Source organism: Priapulus caudatus, unplaced genomic scaffold, assembly GCF_000485595.1.
Source record: "Priapulus caudatus unplaced genomic scaffold, Priapulus_caudatus-5.0.1 Scaffold17, whole genome shotgun sequence".
Lineage (NCBI taxonomy): Eukaryota > Metazoa > Priapulida > Priapulimorpha > Priapulimorphida > Priapulidae > Priapulus > Priapulus caudatus.
Window position 1 is genome coordinate 964,857 of NW_014577078.1, and position 22,369 is coordinate 987,225.

Here is a 22,369-nt window from a genome sequence, read left to right on the forward strand (position 1 = left end):
TAATGACAGTTTAATGTGAAATGTCATCCAATACACAACAGCGATGAACATTACACAAAGGTTCGAAGGTCATTCAAAGGTCATTCAAAGAGCTCGATTTCTGATTACATTCACACGTATCATCAGTTTCTGTTCAATTTAGCAAAAACACGTTCAATTTAGCAAAACCTACCCGAATAATGCATTACGACAATCGGTTATGTATGCAACCGTGTTGACAGATTTCCCTAAGTCTGCATGACGTGCATACATGGCGCCACATGTGCATGCATGTGTATATTTCATCTATAGATGTGCGTATATTTAAACAAAAACTCATCTAATTAATCTAACATGATGCCACAGCATGCTGCTAACACTTACTGCACTCATTGTATGGCTCATCGCTGTCATCGCCACAGTCGTTGTCATAGTCACATTTCCACGACTCTGGTATGCAGCGGCCATTCTTGCAGCTGAACTCGTCCGTGTCGCAAGTTCTATTTTCTGCAAATGAACACGTACAGAGGGTCATTAAAACAATTCATTTTCCTTTAAATAATAATATCGAATAATGTCAACTTTTGAGGATGGGAGATTAGGCCCTGCCATATTCAACCAAATGACATTACCACACATATACATATAATAAAAATAGTATGACTAATATTGATTCTGTGGCCCCATATGTGAGAAAAACCAAGAAAGCTAGCAGCAATGATAACACTGACGACATGGATGTACACCATAGTTGATATATTTACTATAAGAATATACTTACTGCATACAGCATCCGTTTCATCAGAACCATCTTTGCAGTCCTTATCAATGTCACACAGCCAGGCTTTTGGTATGCACCGTCCACTATCTGTACACTTGAATTGCCACGGCTCACAAGGTCTATCGTCTAGGAATAATAATGTTAGCAGTCATTACATCATCTGGATCACTCTGGTCAATGAATGAATCTATGGTGTGGTTTGTACACCAAAGGCAATTTTTCCCCAAGACATTTTTATGGACATTCCCAGGACTTAAAAGGACAATTTTTTCTATTTTCCAGAACACAAAGATACAATACTATTAGAATATGGAATATCAAAAACCCAATAATACAAATATTGGCCTCATAACATAATCAATATCTACAAAAAGCACATTGAATTCGATTCCCTTAACTGTGACGAGAGAAGAAACAAAAAAAAACATGAGCAAGAAAGGCAAGACATGGGCGCGTACCACAGTCCTGTTCATCACTGTTATCACCGCAGTCATCATCGCCGTCACACAGGGCATAAGCTTTTGTGCAGTTGTCATTTCTGCACTGGAATTCACCTTTGGGACAGCTGCGTGGTGCTGGAAAGCATAACAGATGCAGTTAATTACAACTTCTATCTAATAAGGTATTCACAACACTAGATATAGGTACACTCTCCTTAACTACAATTACAGCAGACTAAATTTGAATTGGAAAAATATACACGATAATTTTAATGTTTAGTGCGCTAAATGGGGTAGAACATAAACACAAATGCAGAATGTGCATGTTCTGCTTATGAAATATTAATCTATTATTTCAGTGTCCTAATCACTTGGACAAAAGTCATCAATGTTATGTTCCTACTAGTATTAAAAGCTTCATTGATGGTCACTTACATTGCAAATTAAAACCAGACATATTTATCACTACACTGCTCTAAAAACATCACATCATTTGGATATGACGTGTGCTGTGGGTATCATATTCACGACAAATACTCGCGACTGTGGGCAAATGCAAACGTACGGCACTCTGGTGGTTCGTCGGAGCCGTCCTTACAATCCGGTACGCCGTCACACTTGAGCCGGTATGGAAGACACCGGTCATCACTGCGGCCGCACTGGAACTGCCCAGCCTGCGAATGGACGATACGTTAAGGTGAGCAATGAGTAATGGTTCTAATTCATAATAGATGGCAATCTGACAATGGTGATGGACCAATCTAGTGTTAAAAGCAAACATTAAACATGGGACATGTACCTATTCCCTCAGCTACTGTGGTGAGAAACAAACCAGCTCATGTTACATCATTCAATATGTCTATCAAAGTAAATATTCTCTATATATCTCATTTATACCTTGCTCCAAGAAGTGGCCATATATCGCATGACTTATCACTAGTGCTTTACTGATTCATAATCTGTTGATTTAGCCCTTGATTTTGTCTACAGCACATCTAAATGCCTCAAAAAGGGGTACACATGTGGGGGCCACATAAGAGATCGTGATGCACAAGTCTAGACACCGAGGGGAACTGACAGAGAAGAGACAAAATAGCCACGGTATTTCGACCATCCCCAGTCAATTTCTACTCACAGGGCAGTTGGCTGTACAAGTCATATTGTCCGACTGTAGGATGAAATGATTAGGACAGGCGCAGGTGTAGCTCTCCCCGCCCGGCGCAATCAAACACAGGTGCGAGCAACGGCCATTGTTCGATCCACAGGGGTTCTTGCCTACGTGAATGAAGACACAAAACATCACATTGGATCGTAGCAGGAAATCTCATGTACTAAAACTATGTGTCAATTAAATAATGAGCACCCTCATCTCACAGTGCATGAACCACAGTGTGAGCATCTGAGAATCAGTGACACATACTCATGGGCTGACGCAGAGGGTGTATAATTTTCACATCCATGGGTCGATGGGTGACATTGGCCAAAACTTGTCTGTTTTCTCCCGTAAGTTTGTGAGCCCTGTACAATCCAAGCGTGTTCCAGTCGGTCCAGTAGATCCAGTCCTATACGAACATAAAATGCCAATGCTTATATGGATGGCATTCCAATATAAAGACAGCAAGTTTTAGCTAAGACGTGTACTACCAATTTGTTGGCAGTCATGCAAGGTACTGACAGCATTATAAACTGCACAGTTAACACATCATTGATATGCATCATAATTGATATTGCCACAATGTTAAGTTTTAGCTACTCGACCAGTGCAGTGAGACTGATATACAGGACTAGCTATATATGACCAAAGCGAGAGTGTCTGCTGGTGGATAAAGGATATGCGGCCAGTATAAGAGCTGTAGTAACTCATGAATTATGAATCTTGGTAACTCGATCTCACCTCAAATATGGTGAGAGCGAATGGGTGAGCTAGTCCACTGTCAGTGATCACGTGTCGGTTGGTACCATCAAGGTTTGCGAATTCTATCCTATCCAAATGCGCATCAGTCCAGAACAAGCGCTGTGTCACATACTCAATAGTTAGCCCGTTTGGCCATGCTGCAAGTGGAAAGCAGAACTTTATTACAGTGATTGCTATTTAGTGTCTGCGAGCTCTGTCACAGATGCAATATGTGAAGGAATCATTGCATATTGAGAGCAATATACTGCAACAGAAATAGCTAGGATCTGCATGTCCTGTTACAAGAAATATATTTGGGGAAGGTCACTGTAAATGCAAACACTGTAAGAAGATGATAATAGTCTAACACTAACTTATGCTCAAAGCTTCTTAGCTTCCTCCTTTGATATGATTCTAATGCTAGCCTAATGCTATACGATTTTGCGCGGGCCGCAGTCGTAAGCCCTCGCACCCTATACGACCCGCTCCCGATCGATCGGGAGGCCCCCCCCCCCACACTGTACGACTCAAAAGTCGGCGCTAACCATGGTACTCTCGTGGCGTTCCAAGCGGATTTAGCGTGTACTAAGGGTCAGGAGTGTTTTCCCGCCATTTTTACCGAATGCGGTTCCCATGGCGCTGCTCTGCGATTGGTCAATTTTCTTCAGCGCTCGGCGGCGGGTCGGATGGCCACGCACACTATCCGAGTCGCGTCGTAAGCCCTCGCACACTATACGACCCGCTCCGCTCCAGATTCAAAATTCGAATCAGCCCAAAATGACCTCCCGAGCCAAACTTAAGCCTTCCGATCCAGAAGTAAGCCTCCCGATCGCGCTCGGGTCGTATAGTGTGCGGCTAGCATTACATGACTTATGAAGGATCCATTTTCACTTGGGAAATTAAAGACATGGCTAGCACATATTACTATGCAGGCAACTCACAGCCCATAAACAACACATGCCAGGTAATACACCATGCTATATAATAACGTTCTCATCGTTCTTTATACACTACTCATGCAGTACTTGTGTAGATTATGCTTGAGAATTTCGATTGGCTAGCACTTACACATCTTGTCAGTAATAACCCTTGATCGATTTGTTCCATCCATACCGATCCGACCAACGTAGGGAATTAGTCCCCAGTCTGTCCAGTAGATATATCTGAAAGAAACCATCAACATAGTCAGACCCTACGACTGTATGAATAACACTTGGCACAAAATCATGACGTCTTGGCCGATTGGAAGACCGAGAGTATAACCCTACAATGCAAGTTTCCTGGAAGATTACAAGCTGCATGTTTGGCTGGACCAGAACCTTGCCTTTTCTCACAGCTTATACAGCATTTAGGCAGAAATGTAACGATTTTGACCACATGACATGGTCATGACTGCAAAAAGGTGCTAAAGCACACTTTCGACCAAATCTACACCATCTATCACGATTTTTGACACTATTATCACGGACATTACACCAATTTACATTATCGATGAAGCATTAGAAAACTGCTTGCTTTCAATACTGAACCAATCACTGAAAATCATGCCTACCCACCTGACTTATTACCCCCCATCTACGTGCGAAACCAAGATCTTGAACAAAAACCAAAGAGATCATCAAACGTCGACAGGCACGCTACATACCCGATCTGTGGGAAGACGGAGACAGCACGCGGCTCTTCCATCTGGTGCTGTATCAGAGTCCAGCGGCTGGTACCGTTCAACTCGGCGACGTTCATCGTGCGCTGACGCCGGTCGAGCCAGTACATCTTGCGGCCGACCCAGTCGACAGCTAGTCCCTCGAGCGCTCGTATGTTGTCTGTGACCAGCTCCTCAACACCTGCACACAATATGGTTGCAACATTGCACTCATGGGCTGGTTTTACGTCACTTCGCTTCAGGTGCAAGCTTTCTTAGATGACTTGTGAAGCGAGATACTTGTGAAGAACGTCGAGAGCATAAATAATACGATTTTTGATTTAAGCACCTATGTAGTGCTTTGGAATGACGTGTCACCTAGACAGGTGCACTTGACAGTAGGTCTATGCTTGCCCTTAATTTAATGCAGTACATTATACATTATAATAAAGTAATGGTACACACTATTACTGATTATCGGAATATTTCCAACAGTGACCATTAAAAGTAGATGATAGTTATAAACCAGAATTTGTTCACAATACTAATCACAATTATGCACAAAATGATATGAAGATGTGTAGGTGTGCCAGTAAACTTAATAACGTACCGATGCTACAGTACAAATTACGGTTATTATGGCTATAGCATAAATATTCGTGTTGGTAGGTTGTGTCTGTAATAATGACAAATCATTCTACAAACGCACCATGAACCAACTCAAATATGGTGTAATTAATGACCGTAATTAGTAATGTAGCTGGGCGTGCTATGCTGTGTAAGAAGGGTAGCAAAAAAGGGTGCAAAAAATTCATCATCAAGGATTATGCGTCGTTATGTTATACGTGATTATGCTAAGAGGACATGCACACCAAAAGCAATGCATGTGCCTCTTCCTGTGGTATTCCAAATTTCTTCTCTTGACTGGAAAAAGCCAGAGATGCATCAGAGCTAGCTACTCATGACCTTGCAAACCCGGGTTCTGGTGAGAATAGCTGTAAGACTTAACTTCAGGGTCAATGTTAATGCCAATGTTAATATTATACACTGCATGTACAGAAATATTGCAATAACCAATCAGTTCAGCACATTATAAAAACGACACATTTACTATCTGCGTGCATGTGTGTAACCATAGCTACTTACTCTGTGGTTGAGGGGAAAACAGCATAAAATTTTACTTTCGAATGGCTTTGGTTAAAGGGACAAATTCAACCACAATGAATTGCACCTATGGGGACCATTATCATGAACCTGTGTATATTCACATTTCAATTTCGATTCATACAATTAACTTTTAGAAAGATGGACAATTACAAGCTAATGATGGTAAGCCCCACAGAGTGTAGAATAGTCTGATTGCCTGAAATATTTCTGCTACGTGTGTACATATTGAATGCTGGATACAAGCAATAAATACATAGAGAGCAGAAAACTGCACATGAAACTGTGAAATGAAGCCATCTGATCACTCAGAACAGATAGACACGAGCATGCATTGTCTGTCTCTGAGTACAAGATTGCATCCGCTTAGAACAGATGAGACATCTGATCTAGGCACAGGATCGCCATTTCACTGACGTGAAAAAAACAACTCAAAACTCAACCGTGCAGCTTCCCATCTGAACCGATGAAGCAGCCAACGAAATCAACACCCGAGCCCTAAACCCTGATGACCGAAGTACCAGAATATTTGCCGAGCGTATGCTTGTGGCTCCCCAGAGCTGGCCTCACCAACGACCAGAGCGATTCATCCACTACATCCTCGACGCCTATACGTGGGATACAGTGTTGTCATAAAAACATTAGCTCCCGTCACACGCTTGACACTTGGTCAGCATCAAAGCACTCATGCCGGGTGCATGCGAGAGGTTCCCCGTCACCTAACCATCATGTGACGTTATTGATACCGAGAATCGCCCGCATGTGCCGGCTGTATTCACCGAGTTCTCGCATTTGTGAGTAGCCAACGCAGCCATACACCAACTCAAAACAGTACTCTACAGTAAGGAGATTGATGACATTACAGCTAGCAAGCCGCATCCAGCAGCTCTACACTGTACAGCTACTTGTCACATGTCCACAATACATACACTGATGATCTACAAGTATATCGCACATGTAAACGGTTCTTATAGAGCAAAAAACATCCCAATTCTAACGTTGAAAGTCCACGTGAGCATGGTTAAAACACATACGACATACAGTCACACATGCACAGCAGTCAGACAGTCGTTAATGTCCAAACCTAACACACAGTAACACATGTTTGGAAGCGTGCATGCCTCTGAGACAACGTAAGCTTACCTGAGCCGTTGAAGTTCATACGCTGTATTTTACGCATCGACACATCGCTAAAGTAAATCTTCTGTTCCTGCCAGTCAAAGTCGAGCGCGACAAGGTTCTTGTATCCGTCCTTTACGATCGAGTAGTACATACCATCCAAGGACATGTTTCGCATGTAGTAGCGGTTGGTGAACAGTATCCATGGCGTTATATCTGAGCAGAAATGGAACAACGTGTCAACACTATATTCAGCACGTTTCACAGACATCAGCTTTGACAATCTGACGTGTACTGATTCTGAATCACAGCTACTGATAACAGGGTATTACAGCATCTCAAGACCACAGTAATCATGAAACAACCTAGCAGTTTTCTCTTGCTCAGGATTTCACATTCTAACCGTCCACAGTCATCATGAAGGCCTGCGAGTCCCAATGTATCAACCTCCCAAATATAACGTATTTGGCAACGTTCTGGAATAATCATCACGTATATGCTATTGCCTACACACGCCATGTTATGTGACATTCAAAATATTAAGACCAGCAGGATGCGTCGACTTACTATCAGACTTCTTGCACGAGCGTCCATCTCCCTGTTCGGCGTAGCCATTATTTACATCACACTTGCAGTTGTAAGAGCCGGGAGTGTTGACACAGATCTGAGAGCACACGCCGGGCGTATCCATGCACTCGTTCATGTCTATAAGGAATAAAAATGAATAACTATGGCATGATCAGATACGCAGTACTTTTTTTCGTCATTGGCACTTATTCAAAATCGGTTGTTATTCTGAACTTACAGGAAACACTAACAATTTCTTTTTAACATTTCTTCTTTTCTTAATTTATCTTAATTTTCTTCCATTTACCTTAAGTTTCCTTGCATTAGAATTAGAACTGCATACGGCTGCACGTACACCACATAACACTGAGTATAACATAAGCCCATTGGATATTCTACAATGTTATGACCATCTCCATTATATTAAAGATTCTGAATTATGAAAAAAATTATGAAAAGATTCTGAATTTAACTTGTGAATTGCAGAGTCGAAACTCCACAACAAAAATATCCAGGCAAATGACAAAGCAAACTACGGAAACCTCCAGTGCCCTGACCTTTGCAAGCCTTGCCGTCCTGCATGAGGGTGTAGCCAGGGTTGCACTTGCAATAGAAGCTGGTGAGAGTGTTGACGCATGTGTGCTCGCACTGGTTCATCTGCACCACGGCGCACTCGTTCACGCCGCAGTGTGGCGGCTCATCTGAGCTGTCATTACAATCAAGCTGCCCATTGCAGACTAGCTCGTACTTGATGCACTGCCCGTTGTTGCACTGGAACTGCGGTGTAGAACTTGCTGGACAAGTCACCTTCTCCTCGACTGCAATGGTAACATAATGGTTTTGCACAGCAGTCATCTTTGTACTATCCTTGATTACAATTTTCACACACTGTGTGAATTCACGGCAGACATTTTTGTGCCATTCGGGAAGTGGCCATACAATGCAGACCAAGTATACTTAAATACATGTGTTACTCAGCTAGAACGATACAACTGTTGATCATGACATACCTCATGATTAGCAGGAAATATTTTTGAAAAAGGTATCTGATGAGTCTGGTGTTAAGTTGCAGACTGAATATTAATGAATTTTTCAGATCTCATGATCAGAAGAAAACAGTAATACTAGTACATTTTATGAAGCTGTCAACTGTTCAACTTTATTATACCTACACTTGAGACCATTGTTGTTCATATCAGTAAACATGGAGGAGAGACTAAACATAAGAGAAACTAATATTGTCATTTATCAACCCCATTTTATTACAGCTGTCGTGTAGTAATTGAGAAGATCTACCTGAAGATTCTGCATTTTTCTCGCTTTACAGACAATCAAAAAAACCAGGTGTAACATTGTCATGATGCTTCACATTGCACGGGGAGATTAACTAAACTTGTAAAATGGGAGTGCCTCTATGAACATTCATCCACGGGCGAAATTACTCACGGCAACTCTTGTCCGTTTCGTCCGAGTTATCTCCACAGTCATTAACCTTATCACACATGAGAGACTTCTTCATGCAGCGTCCGTTATCACACTTGAATTCCTCGTCTGTACAATTCCTGTAAGCTGCAGACACGAGAAGACAAGCTTAACTTCTCGCAAAAAACCTGCTATGCAGTTACCACAGAAAAAAACGTGTAGCTCTTAAGACTAGGAAACATACAAAGATTGCGTTGTCAACTTTACAGACCATTTACGCTAACGTTGTGAAGAGTACATCAGAGACATAAATACGCCGGTCCGTTTTTTTCACAATCTCAATTTAAGTACTGCATGCAGGGACGCAACACACACATTTCCACAAAACGCAACATATCTTACAATAGCATCTCTGCAAACTTGCAACAGGCCACGTGCAGACAATGTTACTGCAACAATGAAGCTCAACACTGCTGCACCCGCAGATGTGTGATAATCTCCGATATACAGTCTGTATTTACATCTATCTACCTGTACATCGATATTTTTATCGCTACCTATATCTGTATATATAGCTATGACAGTATCTTTATCTATACCAATATCTCCTATATTTACACCCACATCGATATCTACGTCTGTATGCATCAATATCTATCCCTACATCTACGCCCATATCTAATTGTTTGTGTCTTACTGCAGTTGCGCGGCTCGTCGCTGCCGTCCCCACAGTCGTTGACGTGGTCGCACATGAACGACTGCTTGATGCAGCGGCCGTTAGTGCAGGTGAACTCCGTGTCGCGGCAGCTCGGCGGCGGCGGGCAGTTCTGCTTCTCGTCCTCACCCTCGGCACAGTCGGGCGTGCCGTCGCAGACCCACGTGCGCGGGATGCAGCTGTAGCGCGTGTTCTTCTCGTTAGACGCACACTCGAACGTGTTCGCAGGACACGTGTAGTTAGCTGGAACAGAAGGATGCGGTCGATCACGACGTGAGAAGATGAGAGAGGTGGAGCTCGGGAAAGACAGGCATTTTCTTCGAACGGAGAAAATTTATGCTAACTATCACGGTATTGACCAATACATCAACCAGACTGATTGAAACAAGAGGCGTGGGCCAGTACTACCGGATGTCATTCCACTGGGTTATACTGTATACGCTGTATATTTCACGGTGGTTTACTTTTCGCGAATTTCGCGAACGCGTCACGAAGTCTGAATTCACGAAAATATCTATACACGAAAAATATGGCGTATACAGTAGTTTCCAGGGCTTTGACAATGAAAGTGTCAATGACACTATAGCTCACCTTGGGTGTGATAGAAGAGGGAGATGATATTTAAAATTGGGTGAGTGTTTCATTTATGACGAACCGAAATGTGATCAAATGTCCTTATTCCCTGTTTTATACTAATAGAAATTTTACTGTTTTGTTTCAGGGTTAGTTTTGATGCGAAAATAAATGTTTCAGATCTGAAAGTCTGAAATCTGGCGAGAGATGGCGCTACGCCTGAATGATCGCCATTATGGTTTTCGATTATCGCTCAAATAAAAGTAATAAAATATTCCAGTCAAATTACTGTAACGAAGAATCTAAAACACAATATTACACGTAGGTATGATTAGGTAGGTAGGTAGGTAGGTAGGTAGGTAAATTTAACAAAATCGAATGAATCTAGATGGCCATTTCCATTTTTGCCAAAAAGTGGGCGTGGCTCGAAAGTAGGTCGACTGGCGTGCTCTAAAATAGGACGTTCAAACCTCTCCCATAGGAGTAACAACTGCATGCAATTTGAAACATGTGGGTCAAACGGTTCATGAGTTATCGTACGGACGGACGAACAGACAAACAGACGGACGTACGACGGACGACGCCCCATGGCAATAGCTCATCTTGACGATGTCAAGGCGAGCTAAAAATAGTCTACATGTTAGACACCATGAAGCAAAGAATTATTGAACTTATTAACTTGCTTGGTCATGGCCACAGTCTCTCACAACACTTTTATGTAACAACATTGTTGTATTCCTAGCAATACCCCCAAAATCACCACACGCAGCCCCCACAACACACCGCCAACCGTAAAATTATTGCATTATTATCAGATACTAGGAACTTGAAAATGTGAGTAAATTTTCTACGCGTATCTCCGCGACATCATCACGAATTATGCTATTTTAATTTCAATTCTACGGTAATATCTAATAAAAATATTAACTCGCTACTCCCCGACGAGGAATTGAACCCCGGTCTCCCGCGTGACAACTAATACGGGGGGGGGACACTAATAATGGGATACTAACCACTATACTATCGAGGATGTTCTTATTACAAATTTACTGCAAAAAAGGACGAACATTTGCATAACTCCTAAATCCTCATAGGTGATCAAATGCCCTATAAAGAACTAGCGGGATACCCGGCATTGCCCGGGGAAATCAGTGGCGTTACTCAGTTGGTGACCGCTTGGTTGAAAGGAAAATACCCCAAAAAATGTAACTATCTATCTATCCATGCATCCATCCATGCATCCATCCCATCCCATCCCATCCCATCTCATCGCATCTCATGCCATCCCATGCCATGCCATGCCATACCAGGCCATGCCATGCCATCCCATCCCATGCCATCGCATGCCATCCCATCCCATCCCAAACAATAAAAAATAATAAGAAATCAAAAGATAATAGACATTAAATATAAAAAATAAAAAGTAAAAAGTGAAAAATATGTTCCCCAGCTGGGACTCGAACCCGGAATCCCGATGTACACTGGTGTAGGAGACGGATGTTCTAGCGATTAGGCCACTGCGCCGTTAAGGGTATACTCATGGATTCACGCGTACGTGATGTTAATCTGTACGCACCGCCATCTATTGATGAATAGAATTTTTATGAATTTTTAACTTTTTTACATTTTTCCTCCCAGACGTGCTGATTCTGAAAATGTCTTTGGTTTTTCTCTAGGCTGCGGAGTTCTCTAGTTATGCAAGTACGAACTAATTCAGCTGAACAACTTTATATATATAGATGGTCCTCTGCAAGGGGTGTAAGTACAACCAAAGTTATGGCAAAAAGTATGCCAACAAAAAAAGATAAATAAAAATAAAAAGAAGGAGAACAAGAACAACAAGAAGAACAATAAGGACGAAAAGAAGAACAACGACAACAAGAACAAAAAACGACAAGAAAAGCGACAAGAACTCACATGCGCACTCCAGCTTCGTAGAATCCTCGTCCGATCGGTCGCCGCAGTCATCGTCGCCGTCGCACAGCCACACCTTGGCGACGCATTTGCCGTTATCGCACGTGAACACGTCACCATAGCAGGTCTTCACCGTCGTGTTGCAGAAGCTCGGATCCTCGTCGGCCATGTCACCGTCACCACAGTCACCATCGCCGTCGCACACCCAGAACGACGGGATGCAGCGATCTGCAAACAAGACGTAGCTAGTTACGCGGCGGTGTGACGAGTATGGAGTGATCCGTGGACACGGCGTAGCTAGTTACGCGGCGGTGTGACGAGTATGGAGTGATCCGTGGACATTAGATAGGTAGTGTAGTATAGGTAGATTGAGGAGTAATTTGTAGTCACAGGAGATCTTCATTGTAAGATATAGATGTACGGCAACAAGCAACATTACTTTATCTTTTGCTTACTTTCACTTTTGCGCTCATGGACTTCTCCACACGAGCGCAGCACTGCTGCAAAAAAAACACCAATAGAACACTGCACTGCACCCCCTCCCCGCGTGTGGCCGCCGCCGCGGCTGCAGATCCCGCTCGCCGACACGTACCGGTGTTCTTGCAGCGGAAGTTCTCCTCGGGCGGGCACGACTGCTGCTTGCACCAGAACGGGTTCTCGTCCTCCCTGTTGCCGCAGTCGTCGTCGCCGTCGCACAGCCACCACGGCTGAATGCAGATGTTGGTCGTGTTGCAGCGCACCTGGCCACGCGGGCACACGCGCTGCGGGCAGTCCAGCTCGTCCGACGCCTTGCCGTCGCGGCATTGGTCGACGCCGTCGCACACCTGCCGACGCACAAATCGACGCAAATGAGAAAATTTGCCGTGTGGAATTTGCGCAAGGGTACATGCACACAAACTGCACACACGCGAACACACAAAACGCACACAAAACGTGTGCAGTCCCTCAAACACGCGCATTCACAGAAACTCGTACGTGCACACAGGCACTCGCACATGCACCCAGGGGTGCATGCACAGCTAACATTGCCTACAAAGTGGCCATATTTAATGCCCACTGCCAGACTTTAAATTCGGAATAACTTGCCGAGGTCACCGGCTAGCTATGGAAGCTGCTGTACACTATTTGCACTAGACAGTTAATGGTGCCACACCGGACTCCATCTTGCATTCGGAAACTGACTTGATTACCAAATACATTCTTTTTTCCTGCTAGGGAGAAACTAGTGTGACAATCATACATACCGCAGCCCTGTCCACACATCGGAAGTTGTCGCAGCGGAATTCATCAATTCCGCACGTGGGGAACACACACTCGGCCTCATCAGAGCCATCACCACAGTCGTTGTCATGGTCACAACGGTATCTGCAGCAGAAACATACAGATTAAAAAACCCATGTGTGTGAAAGGCAATAGAAGTCAAAAACTGGTTAGTATAGTTAATATAAAGTAACGAGTAGAAACGTGAAGCAGTAAAACGTAGCAAAACAGCGTAACACATTGAGATGCAACATAATGCAGTACAATAAAATGGGGCAGTAGATGATGCAGGAAATAGTAAGAAAACGTGACACATACAAATACAAACATTGCACATGGTGCACTTCTTGGTAGCTGTACAGTACTGTACCTCTGCTGTAGGCATCGTCCTGTGCCACAGACAAAGCTGTCGGGCGAACAGGTGTGTGCACTGCAGAATGTTGGATCCTCATCGCTCTTATCTTTGCAGTCAGTTGTGTTGTCGCACACAGAACGGTACAGCACACAGCTACCATCCAGACAGGTGAAGTAGTTGGGTAGGCAACCTGCAGTGTTAGCTGTGAAAAAAGATCTTATGGTAGGTACAAACATAAAGCCAATTCACTAAACCATGCACAATACACATACGAATGATGACTGAATTACTCTACAAAGATGACACGTTGAAGTTTAATAATGTAAGAAACTCAGTTACACTTACTATTATAAATTCAGCCATTGACATGAGAAAAATTCGTGTTACGAATGATGATCAAGGAGGAACTCCCATACTTGTCCTGCATGCACAGATGTTAATAGAAATCATCAAGCTTGTACTTACGCACACACATCTTGCCTTCGTTAGCCAGTTTTTTGCCAAATTCGCAAGCACACATTGTGGCGTTATTAGGAGCTTCATGGCAGGAGGCGTTCACACAGCCGCCATTGTTAATCGAGCAGCCAGTTGCATTACCTGTCAATAATACAGCAGAACCATCACACCACTGACTATACCCCCACCTATTGGATACCAGCTATCATCCAGAAGTGAAAAGTTTTTTGTGTTTATTCTGGTGCCCTTAGGTAAGAGAAGTTACACGAAAGAACACACTATTGTTTGGTTTTATTTGTGCAGTGCACCAACGTGTGATATTTATGGGAATTTAGCACAAACAGGTAAAAGCTTAACTATGTCATTACATGCAAGTTTTCACAATTATTCCAAGTAGGGCTGATAGGGTCTATGTCTCCCTGGGTATTGCCGGAACGTACCCTGGGTACGGTCCGGTATACCGGAACGTATGGTTAAGGTTAGGGTTAGGGAGTAGGCGTAGGCGACTCCCTAGACTCGTTAGTGGAGTAGGCGAGGTACGGTCCGGCATATTAGATAGTACCAGGGTACGTTCCGGCAGTATCCAGGGAGACATAGACCCTGGCAGCCCAAGTAGGGGTTATAATATCATTTTAAACAGTCTGGTCTGAGTACATTAGAGACATACTTCAGTCAACTGTTCTTACAAAAGCAGTATTGCAGTACTTCCACTATAATGGCATAGTCTGACTGACATGTATTTAATTGTATAGCACACTTGCACTGTCGACTTACAAACTTGCAGGTCTGGAGCAAAAATCTTCAGATCAAACCCTGGCTGTTCACTGCCCACTCCGTGCACAATTGGTACAATGTCAGCACCAGTGTACTTGTTAGCCCTATAGATAGCATTGTTCTCACGGTCCATCCAGTATATGTAGTCCTTGTACACAGCGACCTATACGGTGGAAATGACTTGAGCTGACAACATTATAACCCACAACAGAAAGAACATAAATAGGAGAAGAGATAGCATAACATATAGGATAATAGTAATTGGGTATTACGAACCTCCCACTGTATATAGCAACATACCTGTGATGGTTTGTTAGCTAAAGGTACAACTATTTCTCTGTTACTTCCATTCAGGTCCAGTCGCTCAATCTTGTTGCTAGAAATAACAGATAATGAACAATCAGAAAGCAATAAAATTATACGTGCACGGGTAACTAACAATCTGCCGTTAAACTTCCCACTTACGTTACTTGCTAATTAATGTTTTATCCCTATGAAATTGAAATAATAAAAACTGACAAACTAGGCCAATTGTTATACATGCAATGTTATAATAATTTGAATGCTAATTATATTTTGCATAGATCTTGCTAATCAGTGAGTGTTGTTAAAAAACAATAAGAGGCATACTATCTTACCATGAACATTTTACCTCGTTAACCATAAAACTGCTGATACTTAAAACTAGCAATACTTTAAATCTGAAAGACCAAGAATGAAAATTACAGTACATCATGTAAAAACATGTTAAGCTCTTGTTCCTACTATTCTATATCTGACAGGCTATTCTAGCATACTTACAGGAAGTAGTCAGCCCAATATAGTTTGCGATCCTCCCTGTCAATTGCCAGGCCAGCAGGCCACCTGATGTCACTGCTGATAAGCACCTCAACATGGCTACCACCAAGGCTACCACGGACGATTCTGCTTTTTGGCCCAGAAGACTCGGACCAGTACATATACCTGAAAGCAATAACACAAGCCATACAGCATACTCCCACATTAACCAGTGTCCTTAGCGGCATATTTACATCTAGGTCAAGCTGGGCGTTGCTATGTGCCACAGACGCTGAATTTCATGGGCATCGGACTAACACGTCTATAATTTCTCTCTCCTTGTCTCCCTCTCACCCGCTTCCCTATCCTTCACCTTTCCCTCTCCTCTCTCCTTCTCACCCCTTCCCTTTCTTCCTCCTTTCCCTCTCCTCTCTCCTTCTCCATCTCCTTTCCCTTTCCCTCTCCTCTCTCCCTCTCACCCATTCCCTTTCCCTCTCCTCTCTCCCTCTCTCCCTCTCACCCATTCCCTTTCCCTCTCCTCTCTCCTTCTCCTTTCCCTCACAGGAGCTCTCTTTCAAGTCTAAAAACAGCTCTCGGCAAAATTTTTACGGGAGCTATTTTGAGCCTCACGGGAGCGATTTCGGAGGTTTGAAGAGCGAATCGCTCATCGCTCTATTACAGTTTTTACCCTGCCCTACGGTGGCGCCACCTACCCTTCGCAGGGGTCGAGCACGACGCCGCGGAACTTGAGGTTGGCGAGCACCTGCACGTGGCGCGTGCCGTCGATGCTGATCGCGTTCAGCTCCTGGCCAACGATGTCGGTGTAGTAGAGCCGGTCCTGCAGCCAGTCGTAGGCGAGGCCCGTCGTGAAGGTGACGCCCGTGTGCATGCCGGCCCCTGCGCGGTGCACACACAACACGCATGTTAGACGCGCGCGACTCACAGACGTTAGACCGCGTCGCGCCGCCTCGCACAAAGCGCGCTTACGATAATCGACTTATCCGTCTAGGGCGAGATACCTGCGAAGATGGCTGCTGCACCACACTGGCTACTAGCTGTTGCTACGTTGGTGAGCCTCACTCGGCTTTTACGTGTGCAGTGCACATGTACACGATCAACTTTCAACTTAGCATCGATTTCAGAACAATATGTATTCGCTACTTTTTGTCAATCACGCTAGACGGATACGTCAATTACGACGGTAAACAGGTTATAGCACGTAAAAGAATGTAATTACATCCACGCATAGCAAGTGTTATATATCAGAGGTTCCAAATAATGCTGCAACAGTATGGTTATATGCTGCTTATTACATGTGCAGAATAGCTGTACATTCAAACAAAAGCAAGTGCAATTCAGTTGTATAACGTGCTGTGTTAGTACTTTATGCTATAAAAGCTATAACACTGAATTAAACATAAAATTGCCTTTAGCAGGCAACAGCTAATACGAGGTTTTTCACAGCTCACATATAACTGTATAAGTAGGTACAGAATAACATAACAACGCTACTCGTTATAACTGGACATAGATGAACAACGTACAAAACATGTAATTACTACAATATGGCGCAAAGCATGACTACAAGTGAGCATGAAGAGCTGTACCAGAGTCATGATTTGAATATACTAATATTACTTATTAACTAAACGACTTGTGACAAATTACACACTGCCTAACATATACACATGTACACATGTACAAAATGTGAACCAGGATCTCCCACCTTGGCCACATTATGGATTGATGCTGTATAATAAGAGAACATATTAAGACATTGTTCATCACATCAACTGACTACACACTAAGAATATGATGCCGTATGCTATACACCTATGTTGCAGGGAAACACGTGGAAAAATATTGCTGCATACGCAAAATAAAAGCATCAACAGAAAATGTTATAAACAATTTTTCCAATGCGCTCGACAATTGCTTACAACTGTCGCGGATGTGCTTAGTAATGTCATTAACCATGTGTATATTAAATATACATGGTTTTAATGGTAATATACATCATTAAGTGCATCCTGATCACATCTAACAAAGAACAAAATGCATGGAGCAGGTGCCGAGTAATATCACGAATCATGTGTATATTCAATATACAAACGTTCGTAGTAATGTATATACACTACTAAGCACATCCTCTTCACATTTAATGACAAAGACATGACAATGACATGCAGATCGAACATTCAGCACACACGAACACATTCTATAACTAAGCCATGCACATAAATCACATGTGGGTGCATGTGGTGATGCCGAGGTGACATGCGTTAAAAAAAACGTGGTTACGGTTATTTGTTCGTTCGATCATGGGCAGGCGCTGGAGGTTTTGCTGCCTGTCGGTTGCTGAGAAATACCACAGCTCCATCAGATTCCGCTCCGCCGTCGTATTGTCTACACCTAACTCTGAAAATCGAAGTGGTAAACAGGGCGGGTTAGCGCTGGGGAGTCAGTAGCCACCACCAAGACCTGTCATCGAAACCATACGTACGCGTCTCGTTGCCTTTAACGACGATGTTCTTGATGGAATGAGTCGGGTCGCTCAGCTCGAAGTAGCTAATCTTACCCGGATTAATTACGGGCAGGTTGATGTGCTGCTGCGAGCGCTCTGTACGATAGTGACGCAAAAACAATTTCAGCATGACAATGACACCATTGCCTCGCTACTCATAGCTGATGACAGCTACGGCATCAGCTACGGCAGCAGAGGCTGCAATTTTTCTGTATTGCTCGGAAACTAGTTGCAGAGCAGGTGTATGCGAATGTATAGACACACCTGCTCTGATAATGCCCACGTTACACTATACTATCAGGTGTAATATCTCATTGCAAAAAAATCTTGTCGCTCATTTTTACACGTAATTTAATTATTGCTAGAACTGCATGAAGTCTCTGCCAGATTTAACACGTTTTGTAGCAATTATGAACAAAGTTAAGGAATCAACTTGAAACATGTCAGCTTCTATTGCGGGAGGTCTCCACAGACTATCATACGCTATGATATATCTTTATTAAAAACTGTTTCATCATGCTGAAATGCATCACCATATACCCACCAATGCCAATCAATTCTATATTTTAGCTCAATAGTTAATTAAGATGATGCCTTGTTAAGAGACTCTTCTGTTTAACCAAGTATAAATTATATCTTATATCCGATGGCATATATCTTATATCTGTGACATTATAGTTAGGGTGGTTGCATGAAATTGTTTCCAACCTCATCTTATGCAATGAAGTTACCTAATAATGACATTACGAGTCATTAAAGTAAAATGTCAAAAAACATAAAATTATGATGACATACTGGGTACAGAATTTTAAAAAGTCATATCAGTCACTTACCAGTTACACTTATTCATGAAAAACACCCATTATAAACATTGATTACAAATGCATTACATTGATCTATCTATCAACTCTAAACTCACTCACACTTAGACGAATATGACCAGCAGAGTGACTAAGTATGAAGACAACATGGCAAAACACACTCGAGGTAAGCGGCTTCAATTCCAGGAACACTTACGAGTGAAGAAGATCCGCTTATTCGTGTAGTCAAACTCAACAGCCGTGGAGATATTGAGATGAGTGACTGGTGGCCATGGCACAGAGCTAATCTGTGGGTCTAGGAAGGCGCTGCGCACTGAGTTTTCAGTTACATAGATGAGGTAAGCATCGTCCTCTGCAACATCAACAGATCAAGGTGTGCCGATGTATGTCAGTTCCTATTATCGATATGTCAGCCACAATATGTCTCTCAGCAATCTATCAATCAATCAATCAATAATCTATCAATCAATCAGCAATCAGTCTATATATCTTCTCGGCAAACAGCCTGAAGTAGATTGCTACAGCCCACACTCTTCATTGCATCTAGAAACTTTCTCAGAGACTAGTGTGGATCACTTGATGAAAGGATTTCCCCACTTATCATAACATTAATGTTATGATTATTTATGTAACTTACACACCAAGATATAACTATTGACCTGCAGCCCTGATAAATAAATTAAAGCAGCCACCAACGTAGCTACGTATACACCTTGTAAACATTGTAATCAGAACAGCTTCGACCAGTAGTTATACGAATCTGTGTGTGTAAGCAGAGCGATATCTCTAATGCGAAATGCTGATGACATGCGAGAGGCTGTACCGCCTTCTGTTCCTCTGGTATGACAGCACAACACACTGCCATTCAAAACACGTGCGAAACTTACGTATACACTTCTTTCCATCGCTGGCGAGCTTTCCGCTGTAACACGCACATCTGGGGAACGTGCGGGGCATTGGGAAGCAGAGCTGCTCACAGCCACTGTTGCTGAACACGCAGAGGCTGGTACCTGCAAACGGTAGCACAAGCAGGCACGTGCCAATCACCATACAAGTTGAGCAGAACCTCTGAGAAACCGTGGAACTCATTGCACAGCATGCATCACAAAGACGTTTAGTCTCACAGCAGTGCCAGGTTACAATCGAGACAGAAATAACTATTAGTTAGCACCATAAATACTGTATACGCCATATTTTTCGCATACAGATATTTTCGCGAATTCAGACTTGACGGACAATTTCGCGGTCGGTGAATTATTAATTATTCGGTATTATTAGGTATGAACTATTTGCGTGATGGTATTTTCGCGGTCGAGGACACATTCGCGAAATTCGCGAAATATATAGCGTATACAGTAATAACTACGTTAATTAAATCACAATCAAATAAACTACATCGATGATAAGGCTCACAGAAACGCATCGAAAGTCGGGTCACAAACTCGCTGCGCGGACTTTGCGCGTCACAAACTCGCCGCGGCGGACATCACTCGAACGTGCGAGAGAGAGGCCCGCTGGGACGGGCATTGGCCACCACCAGGGGGCGCGCCGGCGGTCTCACCTTTCGGCTGGCTGATCTTGTCGAACACGGTGACGTCGCGCAGCTTCTCGATGCCGCTCTTGATCACCTCCGGCTCGGACGTGTTGCCCGGCTGCTTGCTCGCGCGGAAGATCTTCTTCAGGTTGCGGTCGACCCAGTACATGTAGTTGGTGTAGATCGCGAGGCCGTAGCCGCTCGGAATGTTCTCGCGAATCGTCATCCTGTTCTTGCCCAGGTAGTCGACCCTCTGTAATGAGACAGACGTGAACGTGAGGGCAGGGGGCAGTAAGACAGTGAAGATCAACCAAATGTACGGTACATGTCTGTAACGAGATATATGTGAACGTGAGGGTAGGGGACAGTAAGACAGTGAAGATCGATGGTACCAAATGTACGGTACATGTCTGTAACGAGATATATGTGAACGTGAGGGACAGTAAGACAGTGAAGATCGATGTACCAAATGTACGGTACATGTCTGTAACGAGATATATACGTAAGGGCGGGGGGGGGGACAGTAAGACAGTGAAGATCGATAGTACCAAATGTACGGTACATGTCTGTAACGAGACGGCCGTCTAAGTGAGGTGGTGGGGTGAAAATCGACAGTACCAAATGTGTAATCCTTTCATGCGCGTCACCAATACGACGAAACACGCCGAACTTGGAGGAGTAGGTCTGGTGCTTGATACCTCAGGCGAAACATAGCAGATGACTGAGTAATAGAGGGTATGTGCACAAACAAACCACATGAGATTGACAAGGGTTCTGTTCAGTTGACGAAACTATATAAAGGTTGTTATTCTCGATTGCCTGGTGGTCGCACCATTACCTGTATCCACTCCTTGTCGCTGTCGATCCAGTAGACGTCATGCGTGAGTATGTCGACGGTGATGTCGCGCGGCATCGAGACGTCGTCGGCTGCGATCACCGTCCGATTGCTGCCGTCCATCAGCGCCATGACGACCTTCGGGAACTGGCCGTAGTCGACCCAGTAGAGGTAGCGCTGCACGGGGTTGACGGCGATCTGTCGCGGCTCGTCGACCTGCGTGCTGAGCAGCACTGTGCGGTCACTTCCATTCAGCTTCATCACCTCGAGGTAGGTGAAGCGCGAGCCGGCGTTCGTGAAGTACACGTTGCCTGTAACGTAGATGATGACGCGCCGCTGACCAGGGGAAATTACATTTTTTTTTACGGGAGCTTTTTTTCAAAGGTCTGTGGGAAAAATAGCTCTCGTCAAAAATTTTACGGGAGCTATTTTGAGCCTCACGGGAGCGATTTCGGAGGTTTGAAGAGCGAATCGTTCATCGCTCCCGTGTTTTTTACCCTGCCGCTGACGTGCTGCTCGTGCCAGGCGGGGGGGGGGGGTATATAATTAGGGAGAAAAGGAGAGTTTGGAGAGAGAAAGTGGATTGTGTGAGCGTGGGAGTGAGAGAGAGAGACAGAGAGACAGAGAGAGAGAGAAAGAGAGAAAGAGAGAGCGAGAGAGCGAGAGAGCGAGAGAGAGAGAGAGAGAGAGAGAGAGAGAGAGAGGGTCAAGTTAGTGAGTATAGTACATTCCCTAGTGTTGCTATCCTGAATACAGAAGTAGCGTACCAGCAATCCAGTCCACGGCGAGGCCACGTATGCCATTCTTGCCTATGCCGGAAGTGACA

General features: G+C 43.8%; 1 protein-coding gene across 2 annotated transcripts in view; it reads right to left on the reverse strand.

Annotated features, from left to right (window-relative positions):
- LOC106810551 (low-density lipoprotein receptor-related protein 2-like) overlaps positions 1-22,369 on the reverse strand; it is a 109,210-nt gene that overhangs the window by 12,304 nt on the left and 74,537 nt on the right. The window contains exons 43-70 of one of the 2 annotated variants that reach the window (XM_014813935.1): positions 21,547-21,854; positions 20,736-20,961; positions 20,062-20,184; positions 19,371-19,526; positions 18,131-18,247; positions 16,543-16,726; positions 15,854-16,015; positions 15,353-15,428; positions 15,053-15,215; positions 14,288-14,419; positions 13,838-14,024; positions 13,452-13,572; positions 12,800-13,031; positions 12,211-12,435; positions 9,703-9,963; positions 9,030-9,152; positions 8,141-8,401; positions 7,584-7,721; positions 7,041-7,232; positions 4,740-4,935; positions 4,163-4,257; positions 3,095-3,252; positions 2,621-2,762; positions 2,336-2,475; positions 1,766-1,874; positions 1,219-1,335; positions 761-886; positions 364-486 (exon numbers count right to left, since the gene is read on the reverse strand). In XM_014813935.1, coding sequence (XP_014669421.1) covers positions 364-486; positions 761-886; positions 1,219-1,335; positions 1,766-1,874; positions 2,336-2,475; positions 2,621-2,762; positions 3,095-3,252; positions 4,163-4,257; positions 4,740-4,935; positions 7,041-7,232; positions 7,584-7,721; positions 8,141-8,401; positions 9,030-9,152; positions 9,703-9,963; positions 12,211-12,435; positions 12,800-13,031; positions 13,452-13,572; positions 13,838-14,024; positions 14,288-14,419; positions 15,053-15,215; positions 15,353-15,428; positions 15,854-16,015; positions 16,543-16,726; positions 18,131-18,247; positions 19,371-19,526; positions 20,062-20,184; positions 20,736-20,961; positions 21,547-21,854 — 4,593 coding nt within the window. Of the gene's footprint in view, positions 1-363; positions 487-760; positions 887-1,218; positions 1,336-1,765; positions 1,875-2,335; positions 2,476-2,620; positions 2,763-3,094; positions 3,253-4,162; positions 4,258-4,739; positions 4,936-7,040; positions 7,233-7,583; positions 7,722-8,140; positions 8,402-9,029; positions 9,153-9,702; positions 9,964-12,210; positions 12,436-12,799; positions 13,032-13,451; positions 13,573-13,837; positions 14,025-14,287; positions 14,420-15,052; positions 15,216-15,352; positions 15,429-15,853; positions 16,016-16,542; positions 16,727-18,130; positions 18,248-18,332; positions 18,450-19,370; positions 19,527-20,061; positions 20,185-20,735; positions 20,962-21,546; positions 21,855-22,369 lie in introns of both variants that reach the window. The other variant, XM_014813940.1, reaches the window with a different exon arrangement.